The sequence below is a fragment of the Orycteropus afer genome, unplaced genomic scaffold, assembly GCF_000298275.1.
Source record: "Orycteropus afer afer isolate SDZICR_OR568_19922 unplaced genomic scaffold, OryAfe1.0 scaffold00456, whole genome shotgun sequence".
NCBI classification, from domain to species: domain Eukaryota; kingdom Metazoa; phylum Chordata; class Mammalia; order Tubulidentata; family Orycteropodidae; genus Orycteropus; species Orycteropus afer.
The window spans coordinates 1496693-1521444 of record NW_006922043.1 but is presented as its reverse complement, the minus strand read 5'-3'; the positions used below and the strand labels follow the sequence as shown (position 1 = coordinate 1521444).

Below are 24752 nucleotides of genomic sequence, written 5' to 3'. Positions count from 1 at the left end.
CTTCTCTGCACCAACTAGCTCTTCACCCCCAATATGGTTCTGGCGTGGCAATCATGATCCCTGTGGACCACTGCTGCCCTCACTGCCACATCTTCATCCTTTTAACATTCTTCACTGCCCACTGGAGGGCAAACCCACAACCGTATGCTGCTCCAGAACCTTCCACAGGCCAGGCACTATAGCACTCTTCACACAAGCTCTCCAAAACACAGGAACAGGAGACAAAGTTTGTGGAACCCAGTGGCTCTCAGGGCCCAGCACCCATCAGGGGCCCAGTGGGGCTTGGAGGTCAGATCCTAAGGGCACCAAAGACCTCCGAACCCTCCACTCCTCTGTGGACCTGCCTCCTGGGACCCACCCAAAGCCACACCATTCAGTTGAGGGGTTCCTGGAATCCCCTCACCCAGCCCCCCAGCCTGGGGGCCCTGCTATCCCCAGTAGCCAAACAGCTGTCAGAATTCTTGCCCTTCTCAGCTGGGGGTCAAGGGTTGCCTGCTCCAGATTTTTCTTGAACATTCCTCCCATGTTAGGAGGGATAAGGGGCGCCCAGCCATTTTTGCCACCAGCTAAAATATTTCCGTTTCAGATCTGAGAGGCAGGCAAGCCTGCAATGGCTCAGAATACAGACAGACAGATGTAGTCTGTCAGGGAGCAGAACAGAGGGCATGAACTCAATCTCCTGGGGGACAACTTGAAAGGCCCCACTCCACCCCCACATTCCTGTCCTCCCTCAGGGCTTGGAGGGGCCCCTGCAGCCCCTTGGCTCTCTGCCAAGTCTGGTGCCAGGTACTGTGGGCCCCAGAGAAACCCCAGGTGTAGGTCCTGCCCTCAAGCTGGGCTGGGGAGCTAATAGGTATTGATCACCGTATTAGTGTCCTGGGGCTGCTGTCACAAAGTGTCACAAAAAGGGACGCTTCAAGTGACAGAAAACTATTCTCACAGTTCTGGAGGCTGGATGTCCAGGTTCAGGTCTCCCATTAGCAATGCTCTGGACAGGATAGTCTCTTTTCTCTCTTGACCTTTTTTTTTCCTTTTAGTTTTTATTGTGATTTGGGTGAAAGTTTACATAGCAAATTGGTTTTCCATCTAACAATTCACACACATTTAGTTTCAGGACATTCACTACAACTCCTACAACGTCACAGCACTCTTCCCACTTCCTTCCTGTGTCTACTATTTTCATTCGTCTTCCTTTCCTATCCCTTTCTGCCTTCTGAGCTTTAACCCTGGACAAATGCTGCCCTTTTGATCTTCTATGGTTAATGGTTCTAAGGAGTGTACCCCTCCCTGGCGTTACTGTTTACCTTATAGGCCTGTCTATTGTTTGGCTGAAAGTTGAACCACAAGGGGTGCATTCAGTTCCAGGCTGGGTGCCTAACGGCCATAGCCTGGGGGGTTCTACTGATCTCTACCAGACCAGGAAGCCTGGTCAGTCTTAGGAGTTTTGTTCCACATTTTTTCTCCCACTCCATCCAGCACCTACTATTGTAATCCCTTTCAGAATGGTCAGTGTGGTAGCCCACCATCACCTAGTTCTTCTGGTCTCAGGGTCATGGAGGCGGAGGTTCATGTGCTCTATTAGTCCTTGGGCCAATTGTTTCCTTGGATCTTTGATTTTCTTCATTCTTCTTTACTCTGGATGAGGACAGACCAATAACTGTGGCTGAGATGGGCACTCACAAGCTTTTAAGACCCCAGTTGCTACTCACCAAAGTAGGATATAGAGCATTGTCTTTGTGGATTATAGATGCCATTGGACCTCGATGTCCCTCACTCTCTCCATTTCTGGTACCCCAGGCCTTCCTTGACTTCTTGATGCATCTTCACCCAGCATCCTTCCTCTATGTCTTATCTCTTCTCTTCTTCTATAGGCCATCACTCAGGTTGGATTAGGATTCATACCAGCCCACAGAGGACAGGAAGCAGGACTTGCCCTCAAGTCAATGTCCACATTGGTCAAGGTGACCGAGGGCTCTTCCTGTCTGCCATGCTAGCCCCCGTGTCTCCTACTGAAGGAGCAACCCAAGATGGCTTCCCAGAGGAAGTGGTGCTGGGCTGGCCAGGGCCCACCTCTGGGATCAGTCTGCGGGAGAAGGCCTGGTCAGTGGGCAAAGGTACCAGCACCTGTTGTCCTGCACATCCATCTGGGAGGCCCAGGCTCTGCTTGCCAAGATCCTGCCCAGCTCAAGGTCATTCTACCTGCATGCCATCTTCTGAGCACCTCTATGGATCCTTCCTGCCCACTCAGGACCCCACTGTGGAGGATCCCTGGCATAGCTTGGATTTGGGGGCTTGCTTATCACCCACCATGCACCCTCTGCTGCTGTCATCACAGATTCATGCACCAGCCAACCCCAGCCTTCCTGAGGGGACAAGGCCCAAACTGCTCCTTGAAGGCACTGCCCCAGAAGTCCACAAGCACCCCAAATACATTGCCCCCCCAAAGCCTAACTCACAACCACCCTGCTACCCCCTTTCTGGTAGGCCTGGTCTGCCCCCACTAGGTCACACAGCTACCAGGTGTGGATTGGCAACTCCTAAGTAAAGAGGCAACTTAAAATTAGCCTTTGATTAATTAAAAACTGGGAAAACTAATTACTTGATAAATGCCATTATTTAATACGTGTAATCTTTGAAAATGCACAGCCCTGAGGGAGAATGTTCCAAACGGTCCTTTGAGAGGACAGAGCAGAGGATAATGACTAACTAACTGGGTTTCCAGAAGGACTTGGCCCTCAGCCTCCCTCCCCAAGCCCAACTGTGGTCTCCATCTGCTCACTCTGCCATCTCCCGAGCTAGGACAGTAGCTGGACCCAGAGCACCACAAAAGTTTGTTGGGTAACATGAAACATGTCATTAATGTCTCAGAGGTATAAATATGGACGTTGTTATGTTGGTGAATGTCTTGGTGTGTATTTCACCACAATAAAAGTTGGGAGGGGGGGAATGTTCATTAGGTAGATAAAGGAATGAATGGCTTCTTCCTCAGAATGAATGTCAGAATGGAAGCTTGGTCTCCTTCTCAGAAGACCAGCCTCCAGACTGAGGTGCAGGCTCACGCAGGCCTCAGAGAGCAACCACAGGGCTGCAGCCAGACTCCACACAGCCTCAGTCCCTGCCTGGCGTGTGAGCAAGCTTCAAACTCATCTGTGCCCCATTTCTTCAGGTCTAACAGGAGCCAATGTAGTCACCTTCTCTGCATGCTCCAGCACTACCAGGATAGCAGAGCCCACATGCCATTGGGAAACAGCACCCCAAATGAGAACAGAGCCAAAGGCTCTGCAACACTGGCAGAAAAAAAAAAAAAAAAAAAACCCACTGCCATTAAGACTCAGACTCCTAGCAACTCCCATTGGGTTTCTGAGGCGGTAAATCTTTACAGAAGTAGATTGCCCAGTCTTCCTCCTGCAGAGTGGCTGAACACCGGCGAAGAGGGGTTACAATGATGGTGTCACCAGGGCTGTGGCCACACAACTCACAAGGTCATCTCTGTGAGGGCCTCTCATGGTTCAAGGCTGTGCTGAGCACAGGACAGTCACAGCCCAGACCAGGGTAGCTTAGAGACGGTCCCTGTGCCCACTAGATCCCCACTGGGTCTTCTCTGTGAAACCAGCCCAGTGCCACACTAACCATTTCCACCCATCCCATCACCAGCTCCCTGGGAAAAGCATCTTGATGCTCAGGTGCTCTTGACCCTATTCCACCAGGGAGTGGCCCTCAGTGTGGATGCAGAGTGTCCCAGGCCACGTGTACCCAAAAGCCCCCTGCTTCTACTCACTCTGTCTTGGCCCTAAGCCTCAGCAAGTACACTAATGGCTGCTTAATGCAAATCTCAGCAGAGCTGAAAGACGATTACAATTACGCTTCACAGAAATGAAGCCCGAGGCACAGGACGGAAGGAGCTTCAACCTGTATCTGCAGGTAATCATTAACCTGAGTCCTTCCAGCACTGGCAGGTTTATGGGTCTGGTAATGAACTGCATGCAGGTGTGCTTCCCTGATAACATCAAGACTCCCAATGTCAACAGAACCTTCTCGGCTGCTGCAGCTCAGCCCACTGCAGGGCTGTTGACAGACCTCATGTCCTTTGTGTGCCTCTGTTCCTAGCTGGAAGCTCCTGCACCCTGCCACGCAGCAAGGACCAGACACTCTACCTGGCAGGCGGGGAGAAAAGGAGACCTTGCACACAGCAGCATCCCTGTCTCTGCCATGGCTGGCTCCCATGTGTACGTCTTGGGGTCACATACCTTGAGAAGGAGCCAGGCGTACCCTCGGGAAGGGAGAGGGGACTGGTGATGAACAGCCTGGGATAGTAGCTTTTAAAGCTGAGGGTATGAGGGGTGATGAAAGCTGGGCTTTGACCAGGCAGACCTAGTGGCATGAACATTTATTCTACTAACTGGTGGTGGCAGCTTCTGACTGCCCTACCCACTGCAGATCTGTCTTCAATGCTAAACAGCTGGTCACCCCAGTTAGAAAGGAAGCTGCAGCATCAGGATAACTAAGGCAGTGCCACCTGCCCCAGCACACCTTCCCCACAGTCTTCAGTGGCTACTGGGGGCCTGCTTTGGAACACAAGGGGTCTGAAAGCCAGTTATCACCAGTTCTTCCCAAGAGCAAGCTCCTGCAGGTACCAGCCCACAGCACGCCTCTTTGCTGACCTCAGGCCTCAGGCCACAGCGAGAGTCCCCAACCTTCCAGGGTTCAGCTGAAAGAAGCTACAGGCCAGAGGTCTCAAGAATACAAGTCGAAATCAGAAACTTGTAAATGAATGTGCACAGCAACAGGATTCACAATAGCCAAAGGCAGCCCCAACCATGTGTCCATCAAGTGATGAATGGATCAATAAGATGCAGCACATCCATACAATGGAATGGTACTCAGCCATAATGGGCTGAAGCTGGACCTGATGTTACGTCTCATAACCAGGTGTGGCACCTGCTGCAGCACACCTTGAAAACAGGATGCTGACTGAAAGAAACCAGACATAAGTGACCCCATGCTGTGATTCCATTTATGTGAAACGTCCAGAAAGTCCAACCCAGAGTCAGACAGCAGATCACTGGTTGTCCGGGAGGGAGGGATGGGGATGTTTAATGGGTTTGGGGTATTCTTTCTGGAACTAGAGAGAGATGGTGGCTGCCATGGTGTGAACGCACTGGAAGTCACTGAGTTGCACACACATATGTTAAAATGACAACATGGCTATGGTCCCTGCCATCAGGCAGTTGAGACAAGGACCTCGCTAGCAAAGACAAAGATAGCAAAGGAAACCAAAAGGACCACAGCAGAGCCAGGGCAAGCATGTGACAGGACACTTTTCCAAGGAGAGATAATGAGTAGATAGATCAAGGGTAGCAGAGAGCCCAGAGAGAGTGGAGATGCAGAAAGACCCTTGTAAATAATGGCCTTTTTATAAATGAAGATGTCAACTGAAATCTTCAAAAAATGGTAATAAATAAAATTATAAATATGATCAATTTTACGTTTGTCTATTTTACCACAATCGAGAAAAAAAAAAAAAAAAAAAGACTGAGAATGACAAAGATTAGTCAGAGTACAGATTCAAAGCTTCAGCCCCCAACTAGCTAATCCACAGCTCAGGCAAAGGGGCCTAGAGCTGGCTTGCTGAACCTCACCCATGCTGCTGGGGTCTGGAACCATCTTCTGAAACACTGCTATGTGGGGCCTCCCCCCTCAGCAAGCTCACGTCCACATACTCCGATTCCAGCCCTGCCCACATGCCCGTCTAGGCTGCCCAAGTCCCACTGGCCCTCAGAGAAGCCAGAGCGCCTGAGGAAGCTTCCCCAGGGGCCAAGAAAGGACCCTTTGTTGTAATTCATTATTTATATTTTGTTCTCTTTTCCTTCTATCCTGCTTAATCTCATTCAGTTTTTTTGCTGCAAACATCAAACTGTCAGGCTTCAACAGACACAATTAATGTTCCCTCGCACTGGGGAAAAACAATTAGCCAATTAAACCTTAATTAACTGTGGACATGGGGGGTGGGGAGGCAGGCACCACTTGCACCAGGAATAGTTAAGAAGCCTTAGCTCTCAGTTCCTGGGTTGGGGAACCACAGGGCAGAAAGGAAAATGGCAAAGACGGTGTCAGGGGGTGAACTGTGTCCTCCAAAGAGATTGGTGAAGTCCTAACCCCTGCACCTGGAATGTGGCCTTGTTTGGGGAAATTAGGGTCTTTCTTTGGAGATGTCATCAGCTAAATCATTCTGGAATAGGGTAGGTTCCAGTCCTAATCCCTTCCTAAACCAAACCAAACCCACTGCCATCGAGTAGATGCCAACTCATAGTGACCCTACAGGACAGAGTGGAACTGCCCCATAGGGTTTCCAAGGCTATAATCTTTACAGAAGCAGACTGCTTCATCTTTCTCCTGTGGAGTGGCTGGTGAGTTCAAACAGCTGACCTTTTGGTTAGCAGCCAAATGCTTTAACTACTGTACCACCAGAGCGCCTTTAATCCTTTCCTAGTGGTGTCCTATGAAAGAGAACAGACACAAAGTCTCACTCAGGGGGAAGGAACCATGTGACAACAGAGGCAGATGCATCCACAGGCAGCAAAGGAGCAGTAAGGATTATGGCAGCCACCAACCAGAAACTAGGAGAGGGAAAGCACGCAGATCGGTATCCGGGAGAGTGTGTGCATGATCATGCATCCCTGTGTGTGTGAGTATGTACTTGAATATATGTATGCTTCTAGGTGTGTGCACACGCAGACACACCCCATGTCTGCTGGTGTGGAGTTCTTCCAAAAGCGGGTAGCCCAACAATGTCCTAAATGACAACAAGCAAAGGAGGAATGTTTTCAAGCAGGCACTAGTGAGCCTTTGCCAACAGCCAGTGCAGGGCTCGGCTGGAGCCTGGAAGCTGAAGGCCGCAGGGCTCCGCAGTGACTTGTTTTAGTAAGTCATTAGTGCGGCATGGATGCTGGGACAGACGAGTGCACTCAGGCAGCATTAAGACAGAGAGTGAAAATGAACCCAGCACCATTCAATCTGAGTCATCAGGCCACCTCAGAAGCAAACTCTGCATCCGACAAGTCAATCAGCAAACATCAAGGGTGACCAAACCTCAGCCTGTGAACACAGAAGGGGGTTGGATCGCTACTCCAAGGTTACTGCCATCCATGCCCTTCCCTGACTGGACAAGTGCCAGGGGACATGATGGTCAATGCAGAGCCTAAACTGGGAGATCAATGACACAAAACCTGTGACAAACCTTGTCCAAACCCTGATGCAGAGTAGGATGAGGAGGGCTGGGGGACAGTGTGTCAAATGGCTGCCACAGGACAAGGACCTGTCAGCTGTCCATGTATCCTGGGCTGATATGACAGCAGCAGCGCAACCTGGAGCCCACCCAGGACACTCTGTATGGACACACAGCTCCCCATCACATACCTCCTCCAGCAGTCTCAGATCAGGGGTCTATCTTCAGACCCATCTACACGCAGGGAAACCAAGGCTCCGAGAAGCAACACCACCTGGAGTTCAAGGCCTGCACTGTCTAGCTCCCCAATTTCAGCACACTCCTTGGTGTCACACACTGTACCAAGCCTTCAGTTGTGCCCCAACTGGTGGTCCTACTGTACCTGCCTAGACACACCAGCAGTCTCCCACCTGAGCTCCACAAAGTCAGCAGGGGCAGACAGAGGGCAGTGGGGCAGGATCTGCAGGAGGGGCAGGACTATAGGGGAGGCAAGGCGTCAGTACCAAGGAAACAGGTGGGAGGGGACTGGGAAAGCAGAGTGGCTTCCACTCAGGGCCAACCTGGTGGGCTGCAGGGGCTGCTGGGTGCAAGGGCTATGCTGAGTGGTCTCAGTGGGCGCGAGCTGTGATCAGGCATGGAATAGGGCCCTGTCCTTCTCTTACACAGCAAAGACACGGCGATGCCTCTCAGGTCTGAGGTGGTGATCTGGCCAGTCCCCACCACTACCATCCTACAGACTGACCTGAGACTTGTAGCCCCAGCCCCTGACACCAGGCCCAATCTAAGCAGGCAGCTTTCCTCACTGCTATGGCTCAGGGGTTTCAAACCATGTTTATCGTGTCTTCAGAATCCTTTCTTTAAGCAAAATGTCAGACAAAATGCCACAGAGAAAACAGATAAGATTGGAACAGCTCTCATCCAGTGAGGCCCTGCCCTCTGGTCCCCTCCTTGCCCCCTCCTTGCTCCACCTGCCTCTTCCCTGCCCACCCCATCTTCTCTGTCAACCCTGCCCTGAGAAGACCAGCAGTGGGTTGAAATCTACTGGAGGGAATTATCTGCACCTTCACCAGGATAGACACTGCACAGTGTCATGTGAGGAGCATGAGAGCTCCCCTCCTGGAAGTCTTCCCCACTGGCCTCTCAATACCTTAGGCAGAGAATTCCACGAGGCTAGTAGTGCCTGCACTTGGCAGACAATGGGAAGGGTTCAGGGTGAGTGGATGAGAACTTGGCCTTGCAGTCTGCAGATCCCATGTCACAGAGGAGACCAGAGGATGGATGGAACTCAGCTAGAAATTTGGTGAAGAGGCCATGTATGGCCCAGGTATGTGCCAGTACACTTGAATCACTGAGTTTCTACTGGGTGACTGTCAATCTTCCCCAGACCATGCTAAGAGCAAGATCCAACCACTTTGGAAGTTTCTGAGCCCAGCAAACTGCTTTAATGAATAAAAATAGGAGAATCAAATCTGTTTTTCAGAGGGTATGTGTAGTTCTTTAACTTGAATGAGACAAATGGCCTCACCGACTTTCCTCTTTGGTTGTTAATTCTGTCCAAAATGAGGCTAAACCTAACTGAGTGGGCTCCCTGGTAGGGTTGAGCAGCTGGATAGCCAAGCAGCACAGAGAAGTAGAGTCAAAACTTCACACAGACACATGGCCCTGCACTTGAGGGACAGGGCTCAGCCCAGGGAAGAACTCTGGGGCAGTACCTAACTGTCTAGTCTCCTATGGCCCTGGCAAAGCAGCAAGGTTTCTGTTCTTCAAGATGGGAGTGAGGAGAGCAGCGTCACAGCCCACTGCCTGTAGTGCTTGCTCAGAATAAACAGGGGGCTGTGATACTGTGAAAGGAGCTCTGCTAGCTCAGTGCCTAGGACATCTGACTGCTTACCAGAGAGTTGGTGGTTCAAACCTACTGCCACTCCACAGAAGGAAGATGGGGCAATCTACTTCCATAAAGATTTACAGCCTTGGAAACCCAAAGGAGGTTGCTATGAGTCAGAATGAACTCAATGGCAATGAGTTTGGTTTGGTTTTTGGTGACCCCAATCCACAGCTATTGAGTCGATTCTAACTCGTGGCAACCCCATGTCACAAGGTAGAACTGAGCTCCGTAGGGCTTTCTCGGCAGTTATCTTCATGGAAGTAGACTGCCAGGCCTTTCTTCTACAGCCCCTTCAAATCACCAAGGTTTTAGTCAGTAGCTGAGGGTAAACTGTTTGCATCATTAAGGCAGTCTCTGTACTCTCCAGGAGCTAATGTATCAAAAGCACACCACAGGCACCCTGCAGCCTCCCATTAGCTTCTCAACCCCATTTAAAACCAAGAAGACCTAGCTTCCCACCAAACTGGGAGAGTCAGCCAGTAGGGCCACTCACCGAGCCTATCCACTCACCTTCCTACTCTGAGCCCTCTGTAGCGGGACAAAGGGCCCGAAAGCAGGATAAAAAGGGAAATGAAAGCAGATTTACGAAGCCCCAGGGAGGGCCCAGGGCCAAGTGGATTTCAGCAGCAAGCCCTGGGGACACTGCCACGCACTGGCCTATAACATGGCCCTCAGCGCGCCCACCCCAGGCAGCACGGGAAGCTTTCAGGACACAACTTGTTTGAACAGAAACCTAGTATCTTTAATGTGACCCTTCGGAAAAATACCAGGGAAGGCAGCCAAAAATAAAAACTTCCGGAACCAGCTTTCTGGATCCTTCTGTTCCTGCCAGAGCTTGCTAACGGAGTTAACAGAAGAGAATACTAACAAAAATGACAGCCCCACAAAGTCATTTTCTCTGACTCCTTATAAAAGAACACCACAAATTAGACAGTTATAGAGACTCAGTACCTGCAGAGCCCAGCTTCAAGCCAGGGTCTACTGACACAGAGCCCCTGCTCTCCTCCTCCTGCCCCTATATCCTCACTCCAGCAGAACCTTGGAGAAAGAAGGCAGGAGGAAGAAACTGTGGGCCAGCCTGGCAGGGTCCCCCTCCTCCTGAGTGGGGTCTACTCCCCAGCAAGGTGGCTGTACTCAGGGCTCCCCTGGAGTCCACCTGTCTGCTGCCCAGGCTGACAAGTCTGCTGAGAGGCTCTCCAAATGCCCTGGACCCAATCCCACAGAGAACCTAGCCAGCCCTCAGAGAACCCAGAACCAGAGAACTTGGAATCACCAAAAACACAGAAGCACAGAGAACACAGTCCACTGAAAACCTGGACCTCAGAGAACCCAGTCCACTAAGAACTTGGAACCACAGTGAACCCAGAACCAGAGAACTCAGTCCACTTAGAATCCAGACCTCAGAGAACCCAGAACCAGATCTCAGAGAACCTGAAACTACCAAGAACACAGAAGCACAAAGAACACAGTCCACTGAGAACCTGGACCTCAGAAAACCCAGACCACTGAGAAGCTATAATCACTGAGAACTTGGACCTCAGAGAATCTTGAACCACAGAGAACTCAGAACCATAGCAAACCCAGTCCACTGAGAACCTAGAACCACCATGAACCCAGATCTCAGAGAACCTGAAACCGCAGTGAATCTGAAACCACAACAAACCTAGAACCTAGGACCCAGACTACAGAGAACCCGGAACCACAGCAAACCTGGACCACAGAGAACCTGGAACCACAATGAACTCAGAACCACTGAGTGCCTGGACTTCAGAGAACCCGGAACCACAGAGAACCCAGACCACAGAGAACCCAGAACCACCAAGAACCTGGACCTCAGAGAACATGGAACCACAGCAAATCTAGAACCACTGAATACCAGACCACAGAGAACCTGGAACCAAGGTGAACCCACACTAGAGAATCTGGACAACATGGGGGGCATCCTCCTGATGAGTTAAGGAAACCTTCTCCAAAGTGTTCTGTGCACTGAAAAATCAGCTCCCTCTGCCCTGCCCCCATAGGCCATCTGCCCCACCAGGAAGACAGGAAAAAGAACCAGGCCAGCATGGTGGGGGCTGTGGAGGCCATCTTGGTTCTGTAAACAGGAAAAGTTGCTGGCAGAATCAGCTCTCCTCTGCTCCACAGTGATTATCCCCGGGGAAAGAGATCAAGTCTGGTCTACTTTATCATTTCCTTTAGCTTATGGAGTTTTTGTTGCAATCATCATTTTACAACATGCACATGTTCCTTTTCACAATAAAAATCACATAAGAAAGACTCCAGCATCATGGGCTGAAGGATGATGGTTAAGAGCCAGTTACAGAGGTTAGAGGTGAGAGTTCTACAGTTTTCACTCTCTTGCTCCTTTTTTCTACCACTAATTTATACAGCTAATCTATATCCTGTTAGGGCAACAAACATGAGTCTTTTTCTGCACTTTATCTCTAGCATAGTGAATGCTAAATAAACTCTTAGTAAATTAAATGCTTAACAAATAGAGATGGTACCTGGCTGGGTAAATGAATGGATGGATAGATGGATGGCAGAGTGGATGGGTAGATGAATGGATAGGTGGATGGACGGATGTGTTGCTGAGTAGATGAGTGAACTGATGGGTGGATGAATCAATGGATAGGTGAGTGGGTGGATAGGTGGGTGAGTGGATGGGTGGGTGGATGGGTGAATGAATGGATAGGTGGATGGATGTGTGGCTGAGTGGATGGATAGGTGGGTGGTTGGATGAATGGGTATCGGGGTGGGATGGATGGATGGGTGGCTGGGTGGGTGATGGGTGAATGGATGAGTGGATGGATGGATGGATATGTGGCTGAGTAGATGGTTGAGGAATGGGTGGATGAGTGGGTGAACGGATGGATGGACGGATGAATGGATGAGTGGATGGGTAGGTGGCTGGGTAGGTGGGTAGATGGATGAATGAGTGGATTTGTGGCTGAGTAAATGGATGGGTGGATGGATGAATGGATGAATGGGTGGGTGGATGCATGGTTGAGTGGATAAGTGGATGGATGAATGGGTTGCTGAGTGAGTGGATGGGTGGCTGTGTGGGTGAATGGATGAGTGGATGGATAGATAGATAGATGGGTGGGTAGATGGGTAGATGAGAGGATGGGTAGATGCATGCTTTTGCTCATCCCAAGAAATTACTCCCAACAACATGAAAACCCTGGGAAGCTAAGAGGCAGCTGTTTAGAAAATGAACAAAAACTGAAAGTCTAGCCAGGACATGCTTGAGCAATGGCAAAATAAAACAACAACAGAAAAAAAAAAATCTGGGAAATTCTATACCTTAGGTCATCCTGAGGTAAATAGCCAGCTATTCCCTAAGGATCTTTGCATCTCCTGAATCCTATGCACCTGTAAGTAGAGATGACCAGGCAGGGATAGAGAAGTGAGTAAGAAATTCTTGCCCTCAAATTCCTAGCCACTCACACATCCCCTCTGCAGATCACTGCCAGTCCATCCCAAACTCTTTTCCACTAACCCTAATCCTAGACTAAGCTTCATAATTGTTCTCAACACAGGCTCCCAGCAGGTGCTGGTTGGCATCAACTGGAGTTGGCCCTGGAGAGTAAACCCTTAGTTCACCCACAGAGGAGATGCCAGGTGGTCACTTCTGATTATAGAGCTTCATGTTGAGGAGAGGGGAAGAAGCTACACTCCTGGCTGGGACTCTCACCACTCATCAAGGGGGTGGGTGGCCAGGAGAAGGGACTGGGCCATTGTGTTCTTCATCTCTTTGACCAGAGGGAACTATGCACCAGGACCTCCTCTCCCAGCCCATCCTCAGAAGGCAGCACCTTAGTGAGGAAGCACAGTTAACAGCCTGCTCTCTGGACCTGCTCCCTAACATGAGCTCCAGGGGCAGAAGAAGGAGGGCTGAGCCCTACTCTCAAGCAGCAGTGTGGTTCTCTGAAGTCCAGGCACTCAGTGGTTCCCCATTCATTGTGGATCCAGGTTCTCTGTAGTCCAGGTTCACTGTGATTCTGGGTTCTCTGTGGTCCGGGTCCATTCCCTACTCTGGCCTTCCTTTCTCCCCCATCCACTGCAGGGTTGGACCAAATGCCCCTGCCCAGCCCCACTCTCCAGCAATAAGGTCTCGATGTCTGATACCTATGTGTAGTGTGGCAGGGAAGGGCGAGGGCTTTATTTGTGCTTTATTTGTCCAGGGGAGCCTGTCTCAGAAAAAAAAACAGTAAGACTGAGCAAAGCAAAACAATCCAGCTCAGACAAAGGCATCCACTTGGGAAGAGCGATCCCAACGCCTGAGCCTCAGCTGGCCCTGCTTCAAAGGTCCACTAGGTGAAGAGAAATACACAGGGAAGGCAGAGACAAAAACAAGGAAACATTGCCAGATCACAGAGACAGACGGGCAAGAGAGTCAGGCTCAGTGCCCTGAACTTGGACTTCCAGTCTCCTAAACTGGGAAAAGGAGCTCTAGTAGCATAGTGCCTAAGGCACTTGACTGCTAACCAGAAGGCTGGCGGTTCAAACCCACCAGCCACTCCTCGGAAGGAAGGTTGGGCAATTCTACTTCTGTAGTGATACCGCTTCAGAAACCCAAGGAGGGGTCGCTATGAGTCAGGTCTGATTCGACAGCACATAACAACAACAACAACAACAACAAAAAACTGGGAAAAAACATTTCTGTTTGTTAAGGCTACCCACTTGTGGTATTTGTTATAGCAGCACTAGGAGACTAAGACACCCTCCTCCTCAACTGACCTTGGAGGGAGAGCTCAGCATCACCATTTCACAAATGGGGCTGGGGAAACTGAGTCACACACGCATCACAGCCAAGCTGGGACTGAACCCAGACTGCTGGCTAGAGAGTCCATACACTCAACAAGCACTCTCTTCTTCCAAAGCAGCAGATGTGATGACTTGAGGATAAAATAATGGAGAAAAAAATAAGACAAGAGGCCAGTGAGTTCAGGATAGCAGAGGGGAAACAACTCAGAAAAGGCCGGTGAGATGGCAGCACAACTCAAAAATATGTCATCAGTGTCATTGAGCTGGACATGCAGAAACTGTTGAATTGGTGTATGTTCTGCTGTGCATAGTCTCAACATGACTAATGAAAATAAAATAAATTCTTTGAAACAAATGAAAAATAACAAAGAGGCACCCACCATCTCTCACTGAAAGTTTGGGTTGGTTTTAAGCAAGCCTAGGAAGGAGGGGGACCCATAACAACAAACTGATGGCTACTTGATGAGCACCTACTAAGCGCCAGGCACCATGCTGAGGGCCTCCTATGCATTCATCACTCAGTTCTCCCAATCACTTCTCATAGCCACTGAGACTGAGGGTCAGAGCCACCATGTTCCTTGCCCAAAGCCACGCAGCCAGTAAGGATGGAGCCAGGATTCAAAACCAGGCCAGCTGACCTCAGAGTTCAATGCCACCAGCAGCTTCAGGAGAGCCCTGCACTGCCACACACTCACCCTGAGTCATTCCCTTCTCTGAGCCTTGGTTCTCAACAGAGCTGAAGCCCAAGTCCTAGTCCTAGTCCTAGGTCCCATGTCATTACTCTTGCTCCAGAACCATGGCCTAATCCCGGACTCCCCAGGCAGACACTGTAGCAAGGGTGGGCCAAGGCCAGCAGGCAGCAGACCTGAACAGCCCATCACCAGGAGCTGAAGCCACCTTGCCACATAGCACAATCCGTGATGAGGCTTCCTTAGCAAATCCCATAGCCACAGCTGGCAGGTCAGCTGATGAGCGTTTATGCCAAATGTGTGCACATCTGACATCATTGCATGTGGCTGCAACAAACTAAAAAGCAAAATGAAATTACAGACTGGGTGTTCTGAAAGCTAACCACTGGCCAAGGAATGGGTTTGGCCCTGGTTTTCCTGTCTTTTTCTCTGTATAATTACCTTAAATACCAATTGTATACATGACTGAGTGTGTGTGTGTGTATGAGTGTGTGTGTGTATGATTATATGTATGTGAATATGTGTAAACGTGAGTTAAAAGAATGTGTATCTATACTAGTGTATGTGTGTGTGCACGTGTGTACCTATATCGGTGTGAATATGTTTATGTGTGAATGTGTGCATTTATATGCATATGCATGAGTGTGTATATATATGTGTGTGAAAGTGTATGTGAGAGTGATGTGTATGTGTGTGCACGTGAGTGTGTGAGTGTGTACATGTGCCAGAGTGTGAATGTAATTATGAATGTATGAATTTGTACGAGTGTGCATGAGTGTTGAGTGTGTATGAGTATGTGTGTGAGTATGCATTATGTGTTTGGGAGTGACTATAAGTGAGAGTATTGTATGAGTGTGTATGCGTGTATATGTGTATGTGAATATTAGTGTGTATAGATTTGTATGAGTGCGCATGAATGTAGGTATATGAGTGTGTGTGTGTGTATTGTATATTTTTGAGTGGACATAAGAGAGAATATATGTATAAGTGTGTATGTACATGCATGTGTGTGTATGAATGCATGTCAGCATATGTACATTTGTATGAGTACACTGAGTGTGAGAGTATGTATGACTGTGCATGTGTTATGTGAATGTGCATTACATATGTTTGGGAGTGAACATAAGTGAGTATGTATGTATGAGTGTGCATGTACATATATGTGTGGATGTGAATGTGTATCAGCCTGTGCACATCTGTATGAGTGTTTAACATGTGTATGTGCATATGTGAGTTTGTGTGTATGTATATATCGTGTATGAGAGTGAACGTTAGTGAGAGTATGTATGTATGTAATATGTATGGATGTGAATGTCAGTGTGTATGAGTGTGTGTGTTTGAGTGTGCATTATACGTGTTTGAGAGTGAACATAAGTGTGGTAGTTATGTTTGTGTGTCAACTTGGCTGGGCCTGGTTCAGTGGCTGGGAAGCTGGTGGTAGTTATTCCCCATGATGAGACTGGCAATCAGCTCCATGGTGGGATCTACCACAAGCAGCTGAGTAACTGCCTTTGGGATGTAGTCTGCTGCCTGTATATAAGAAGCTTTGGGAATGATTTCTAGCCTATGGCACGCTTGGATCCTGCATATAGCCATGTCATTGCTCAGCAGCCCAGCTCTGCTGACCTTGGGACTTACAATGGACTTAAGTTAATGGCCTGCCATGTGGTTTGGTAACATCGGGACTGTGCCTTTTTACTGGTCAACCTTGGGTTTGTCAGCCTCAGCAGCCAGCAGCTGAGTGAAGAAAAGACTCCAGCTTCAGTGGGCCAGGAGCTGGAGGCAGAGCTGAAGCCCAAGGCTGAGGGACTTTCACCCAGCCCCTAGAGCCTGGCACTTTGAACTTGGACTTAAAGCCACCAAACTGTAAGAGAATAAACTCCTGTTTGTTAAGGCCATCCCATTTGTGGTATATTCCTGTCAAAGCAGCACTAGGTAACCAGAACAATAAGTGACAGCATATATATGAGTGTATATGTACACATATGTATATACATGAATGTGTGTCAGCATGTGTGGATTTGTAAGAGTGTGCATAAGTATGTATGTATGGTGAGAATATATGAGTGTACGTATATGTGAGCATGGGTGTACTATGTATGTTTGACAGGACACTTAAGCAAAAGTATATATATGAATGTGTGTGTAAGTAAGTATATATATATATATGTGAAGGTATCCCAGTATGTGTGGATTTATAAGAGTGTGAGTGTGTGTGCATGTGCTCATGTGAAGGCATGTGTTCTGAAGGCCCTTTCTCCAGAGTCAAGATTCTGAGGCTGGCCCAGCTGGCACCCAGAGCGATACAGCTGGATGGATTCTCCTCTGCTGTCCTCAGAAATAAAGGATAAGAGAGAGGTTCCAACTTATTTAAAGTAAATCTGAAGGCATCAGGAAGCCCACTCACAGAAAGGGCACCAGCACGGCTCTCTCAAGTCTCTGTCAGTCCCACTCCAGTAGCAGTACCACTGTGGGGGGAAGCCTGACTCTCACCACCAGGCAGGTATCAGATGACCAGGCAATGGCCCTGCAACAGGAGGGGCTCAAGTACATGACTGAAGGACAAATAAACTCTCCGATACCTGGACAACCCAACAAGAGATGGGCTTCCAAGAGGCCTTGAATCCCTGGAGGAGCCAGGACTAAGGGAGGCATCACCAGGCCCAGGTGGCTAATGGGACAAATGTGGGCCGGCTCAATCCCAGTTTTGTGTGTGGTCCATGCCCTGCCTCCCTTCCCCTTCTGGATCCACAACAACCAACCTCATAGAGAACCAAATGGAATGCTCCTTAGACACAAGACTTCCACTCACTTACTTTGGACACATCATCAGGAAAGACCAATCACTAGAAATGGACATCATGGTTGGTAAAGTAGAGGATCAGTAAAGACGAGGGAGACCCTCCACAAGATGGATTGAGCAATGACCACAACAGTGGACTCAAGCTTGCCAGAGATCGGGAAGATGGTGCAGGACCAGGCAGCATCTTACTCTGTTGTACTCAAGGTCTCCAGGAATCCGAGCAGACTCAACAAGAACTGACAGCCACCACCCCATCCTACCCAGGGTGGCCGCCCCCACCCCCACTGCACCCCCTGCTTGTAACACATCCCGGCCGGACAAGAATGGAAAAAGCCACTCAGCCAGTCTAGGTGCCTGGCCTGCTCCATCCATCTGGTCCACCTGCAGCTGAGCTGGCTGCAGAATACCACATTGCAGTAACAAAACCCAGAGGAGTTACTCACCTTCCCAAAATCACGGACATCGAAGAGATCAAAGGGATCGAATAGCTCACTGTTTCTTAGTCCAAATTTGTCATGGCAGACTTTAAGAAAGGTGCGGATGTTCTTCAGACACAGAAACTGGAGAAGAGAAAGACAAAAATTTAAAACTTATTAATACTAACAACAATGACTGCACCAAGCTCCTGCTGCTGCCTGCCAAGGCACATGAGAATGCACCCATTTCACAGATGAGGAGATGGGCTCAGTGAGCCTATCAAACTGTCCCAGTTCCCAGGCTGGGAGAAGCTGTTTTGGGTTGACCAGGCATCCAGCTTGACAGCCCATGTTTTTAACCACAACAGACTTGTTGGTCTCCCCACTGCAAAGCTGCAAAACCCAAAGAGGCCTCATTGCACAGAGAAGCCACACTGTCTTCCACCTTCTTTGGCACAGAGCCTACAGACAGCACCCTTGGCAAACATGGCCATCCACTGCAGTCTGTCCATGCCCTTCCCAGCAGTACCTAGCCTATCTCAACTTAACCATCATGGCTGGGACCAAGCATGTGGCCTCTGGGTTAGCAAGGATGGCACACGCACATGCCTTCCAATGGCACAGACCATCCTCGACTTCACACATAACAAAGCCAACGACCAGGACCATCCCTTCAGATGCCACAGTGGACCTAGGGTGCTGCACATGAGCCACAGTGGGAGGCTGGGGTAGCACCAAGACCAGAACCCCCAAATCAGGGTCTGCCTCATCCCCTTCACACATGGCCCCACCAGCTATGCCCAGCTCCACTGGCCTCAGTGACAGAGATGGGACAGGGGCCTGGGGATAGGGGAAACAAGATCCATCACCTCGTCCTCATGTAGAAAGAGCTGATAAAGAAAGGGACAAAGTGGGATCAAACTGACAACAGCAACTTGAAAGAGGAGACAGGAAGGTTAGGGGGCAGTGAGTTTATTAATGGGAAGAACAACTCTGAAAAGGAAGGTAAGAATGGCAGAAGAAGGTAACTTGAGGATGTCATCAGTGCCAGTGAATTGTACGTGGAGAAACTGTTAAACTGGTGTATATTCTGCCGTGCAGATTCTCGACAACAAAATAAATAAAATTTAAAGAACAAAAAGAGAAACGTATGGAAGTGGTAGGAGCTCTGGTAGCGTAGTGCCTAAGGCATTTGACTGCTAACCAGAAGGCTAGCAGTTCAAACCCAGCAACCACTCCTTGGAAGGAAGATGGGGCGATCTACTTCCGTAGAGATACCAACTCAGAATCCCAAGGAGGGGTCGCTATGAGTCAAATCCAACTTGACAGCAATGAGTTTGGTTTGTTTAGTATAAGAGTAGTAGAGTAGCCAGAGTGCAGGCTTTGGAGTTTGAATCTTGTCTGCTGATTCTAACCGTTGGTACCAGAGAAGAGTGACTTCCATGCCTGTGGCCCCATTTTCTAACTTAACTTGCCTCGTTGAGTTAGTTATGTAAACTGATGAAAGCGAAGCACTTTGCTCAATATGGGCACTGAGAGGATGCTTGGTCTACAGCCCAACTCAGCATGGGCATGTACACATGCATGTAGTCCACACACATATCTACACACACATAGTCCACATGCATATAGTCTGCACACAGTATACACACATTACACACATGTACTCTCCTCAGTCTATATACAGTCTACACATGCAGGTAGACCACACACATACCTCACACACAGCCTACATGTATATAGTCTACACATAGTATACACACATGTAGTCTCTCACAAGTTTACATATACACAGTCTACATGTACATGTAGTCCATGCAGATATCTACATGTATGTGTTCTACATGTGTGTAGTTATACGTATATGGTATACGTACGTGTAGTCTCCTCACACATGGTCTACATGTACATTTAGTCCATATAAATAGTCCACACTCATGTAGTCTGTATGTAGGTAGTCTACACATATAGTCTACACGTATGTAATCTATCCACACATAGTTACACAGCTATAGTCTCTATACAGTCTATACACACGTAGTCTACACAGCTGTAATCTGTGCACATGCAGTCTACATGGCTGTAGTTTGCACAAACAGTGCATATGGCTGTAGTAACACACATCTGGCTGCACACACAGTTGAAGAATAACCCAAGATTTCAGATGCAATGTCATCAATTACCATTCACAGAGGAGCCAACTGCTGCATTTCTAGACAATTGCAGAAACCCTGTCCCTGCCCACCAGAAATATAGATGAATGAACAGATTCAAGAAGGACAGACTAGAATCAGAACCCAATAGCTAGACACCCTGGTCCTCACTGTTCCGAGTAGGGATGCATCATCTCTGCCACGTGCCCACCTGCAGCCCACAGTGCCCCCATCCTGGGGCACCCCCTTCATGGGGACCGTCACTCTCCAGGTTGGTCACTGGTCACAGATGATGGCTACTCCTTTTCAAGTGCTCATACTCTCCATTATCTGTTTACATGAGTCACAAAAAGGAGTTACCATCAACTATTTGATGCTCAAGTTGTCCAAGATTTAGCCTGTGAGAACCCTTCAAAGTGGCTTCCATGTCCTGTTGGTATGTCCCCCATCGTTTTCTGAGCATATGTTTATGTTCTAGCATAAGATGGTCTAGGCTCATCTCGTACTTTTGCTAACCCAGTCATGGAATCAGCCATTTCTCCAAGAAGCCCCTATTTTCTTTTAACTAAGAATGGTATATAGAAGCCAAAATCTGGGTGCTGGGTGTATTTACTGACAATGAACTGTCATTGCTTCTAGGACCTCTTGGCAGATACATCTAGGATAAATATATAGAGATATGTTGGTGCTGCTGTGTACGTCAAGTCTATTACAACACATAGTGACCCTATAAGACAGCAGAACTGCCCCATAGTCTCCTAGGTTGTACTCTTTACAGAGCCAGATCACCAAATACTTTTCCCCCACAGAGCTGCTGGGTGGGTTCAGACTACCAACTCTTTGGTTAGCAGCCAAGCACTTAACCATTGTGCCACTGGGGCTCCTTACCCACTGCCATCAAGTTGATTCTGACTCTTAGCGAACCACAGTGGGTTTCCAAGGCTATAAAATCTTTACCAAAGTAGATTGCCTCATCTTCCTCCCTCAGAGCAGCTGGTGGGTTTGAATCGCCAATATTCTGGTTAGCAGCCAAATGCTTTACCCACTATGCCACCAGAGCTCCTGGGGCTCTCCATATCCTCCAATTCCAACCCAATACCACAGGGTCCGTTCCTTTTCATTTCCCCTTTTCTGTGTGTTTCATTCCCTTCTATTGACAGTGAGAAACCCAGATCCCATTACCCTCAGTATTTCTCCTTCTTTGTTCAATCTTAGAATATACCAAAATTAGTTTCAGAACTGCTACTCCATACCCCTGAGAAACACACACATAACAGCTAGACCTAAATAATTGTTTACAGTCCCTTTTCACTTTTGTGACTGAGAGTATACAATCAAAATACTGTATCCAAAGCCACAGAGGTTAGTTTTTCATTTCCCTTCAGGGTGGTTGTGATTCATTTGAATATGGCTGGTTCGTTTGTGCCCAGGTGGTCCCCGGATTATGAACAAGTTCCATTCCTAAGTCTGCCCCTTTTCTTTAAATATAACTTTTTATTTGGATTTAGGTCAAAGTTTACAAAGTATATTAGTTTTCCATCAAACAAGTCATACATGTTTTGTTTTGTGACATGGACTACCATTCCCAAAATGTAACAGTGCTCTTCCTACTTCCTCCCTATGTTTACCATTCCTCCTTCTTTCATCTCCCTCCTGCCTTCAGAGCTAAATCCCCAGGCAAATACTCCCTTTTCGATCTTGTAGGGTTGATTGTTCTAATGAGTGAATACCTCCCTGGTGTTATTGTTCACCTTATAGGCCTGTCAATTATTTGGCTGAAAGCTGAGCCACGGGGATAAGTCTGTTTTGAAGTTGAATTTATACATATGTCAGAACAGTTAGGTCTGTATCTAACATCATTTCATCAAATGTTTGTATATAATATATAATATAACTTTGTAGGCATAAAAAACATTAAAATAATATTTCCAGATACACCAAAACATCTTTACAATGATAATAATAATGTTCTGATGTGCACCATGAAATATGACCTTTTATTATTATGAACCATTGTATGTACTTGGAATTTTTAATGTAAGGAGCTCTGGTGGCATAGTGGTTATAGTATTTGGCCACTAACCAGAAAGTCAGCAGTTCAAACCCACCAGCCGCTCCGTGAAAGGAAGATGGGGCAATCTACTTCCGTAAAGATTTACAGCCTCGGAAATCCAATGAGGGTCACTACGAGTCGGAAGTGACTCGACGGCAGTGAGTTTGAATTTTTAATATAACAGGCTTTATTGCAAGGGGTAAGGGGGATTCGTAACTACTGGTTGTACATAGGTCAGACTTCTATAACCCAAGAACTGCCTGTGTTTTGTTAGGATTCTCCCCACCCTTGCTGAACTTACTTTCTGTATGTTTTATCTGTGTACAACATTAACACAGTTCCAAAAGTCAAAACTATTAAAAAGTTGCACCCAGAGCTCACCGTCCCAGCCTGGGCACCGACTTCATTTGCTCTGGTTCACCCTTGCATGTTTCTGTTTGCCAACATAAGCAATTACACTGCACGTTCTCATTTCCCTCATCTCTGCCAGGAACAGCAGCATACTTGCCCTTTGCTCTCCTCTCACATCACTCTATGTGGTAGGACTCACTCCCAGTCATTTTGGTCTGACCTCCTTCTTCTCTAGGCTGCAGAATACCTACAGGTGGGGAGGTGCTGTCTCCACCACCCAGTATGACTGGGGCCCACACAGCCCATTGTGGCCCACTGAGGCCGGATGCTGCCATCGCAGAACCACACTCTCATCCCTTCTTGCTCCACAGCCCTTTGACCCACATTCTCAATTTGGGTCATTTGTACCAAAAGCACTCTGTGACCAGGTTGGAGCATTTCCATGTGTCCTACACATCTCTGAATGGCACCCTCCCTGTGGCATATCCCTGGGGGCCTCCTACTCAGACACACAGATGCCTGAGAGGGTCTTAGGGTGCAGTCCTGGTTTATCAGTGAGGCTGTGGGACAGGGGGTGAGCCCCTCGAAGGTGGAGCCCTTCTGACCCTCCTCCATAGCTCCCAGCACAGGGCCACGGACCCCAGGGATGAAGGACACAGCACTAGGGGGAAGCAGCAGAAGAGCCCCCACTGGACCCTCCACAAAGCCCAGAAGGCCCAGCTCCCCTTCTAAGGCAACAACCCAAAAGCCCAGCTCCATCTACAGCGCTGCTGGACACACAAGGCATCAGGCTGAATCATGCCAGGAGCCCCGGGCTCCACCCATGCTTGTCACAGCCTTCCCACCCTCTTTGAGATGGGACACACACATCTCCAGTCCCATCACAGCCCCTCCCACCCCATACAAGACGGGACACGCTCACCTCCAGCCCTGCTTGGCTGTTTTCTGCTCGCTGTTTGTCTCTCATTTTTACCACACATTTATTTTCATTCCTCCTCAGTCTCCCGTTTTAGAGTTAATGACACAGGCCGTGACCATAATGATGGCCAACAAGGCCCAGGCTTCATCTCCCAGCTCAGGACAGGCCTGGCACCTCTGCCTGCCAAGAATGCCTCCCCATGCGGCCCCGGGGGCCTCCAGAAAACTGAGTGAGAAGATCAACCAGGGGGCAACTGGAATGACAAGCCTGGACTCAGGGCCCCAGGGGTCACCAGGAATAAGGTGCCACTGCTGCCAGCACCATTCATGGAGCACTTTCTGTGCACCGGGGGATGCGCTGCACGCCTTGCCCCAATATGGTCATCCCTCACCCTTCTATAGTCATCCCATGTTATAGGAAACTGAGGCCAGAGAAGTTGAGGACTCGGCACTCAGAGAGAGCAGCAGTGAGCCAGGGTTTCACGCATGTCAGCTTCAGAACAGCAAAAGGCCCACAAGAGGGGAAGATGGAGGAATAGGCAGACAAGCAACACAGACCCTCTTCAACAAAGAAAAGAAAAACCAGTTGAAATAGATACAGAAGATAATCCTGGAGCCCTGAGCTTTGAAAGGAACTATACAGAAGTGGATTAAGCACCAACTAGTGGAAAAACCTGAACGAAAACAGTGAATACAGAGATGTTCGAAGCTGCGGACTCTCAGCTATACTGACGGGACCAACAGCCTGAATATTTCCAAGTGGTGTTGGGACCTGAGAATTGACCTAACAATCATCAGCCCTGCTCACCAAGGGCTGCAGGGACAACTGTGCTGGTGGCCTATGACTAGGAAGGGAAACAGCAAGGAGGGAGACAACCTGAGCTGTTGACTTTCTGCTGTCCGGAGGGCACAGCCATTTTGATTGTTTACACGCAGCAGCCATTTTCAATATTTAAAGTGACTGAGGGCACAGCCATTTTGAATGTTTACAAGCAGTGGCCATTTTGGATATTTAAAGTGACCGACGGTATAGCCATTTTGAATGTTTACAAGCAGTGGCCATTTTGGATATTTAAAGTGACCGACGGTATAGCCATTTTGAATGTTTACAAGCAGTGGCCATTTTGGATATTTAAAGTGACCGAGGGTGTAGCCATTTTGACTGTTTACAAGTGGCAACCATTTTGGATTTTAAAGTGATGGCATTCTCATTTAGATTCCAGGGACCTAAGAATAGGCTTTGTTTGCCAGGGTCGGCAGGGACATACCAACAACAGGAAAGGAGACAGACGGTGAGTGTATAAGTGCTGCCAACTACTGAATAGAGAAGCACAGCACAGTACCATGCCTATGTACAAACACACAAACAAAACAAAGAAATCATGGGCAAGTCACTCCAACATACAATCACCAATTAAATATAAACACAAAAATGTCACAATGCCTCAGACACAACAGAGCATCACAGTCCACACAAAGAAGCAAGATA

General features: G+C 48.5%; 1 protein-coding gene across 1 annotated transcript in view; it reads right to left on the bottom strand.

Annotated features, from left to right (window-relative positions):
• VAV2 (vav guanine nucleotide exchange factor 2) overlaps window positions 1–24752 on the bottom strand; it is a 235029-nt gene that overhangs the window by 149067 nt on the left and 61210 nt on the right. Inside the window, exon 2 of the mRNA XM_007954298.2 lies at window positions 17816–17932. Coding sequence (XP_007952489.1) covers window positions 17816–17932 — 117 coding nt within the window. The remainder of the gene's footprint in view (window positions 1–17815; window positions 17933–24752) is intronic.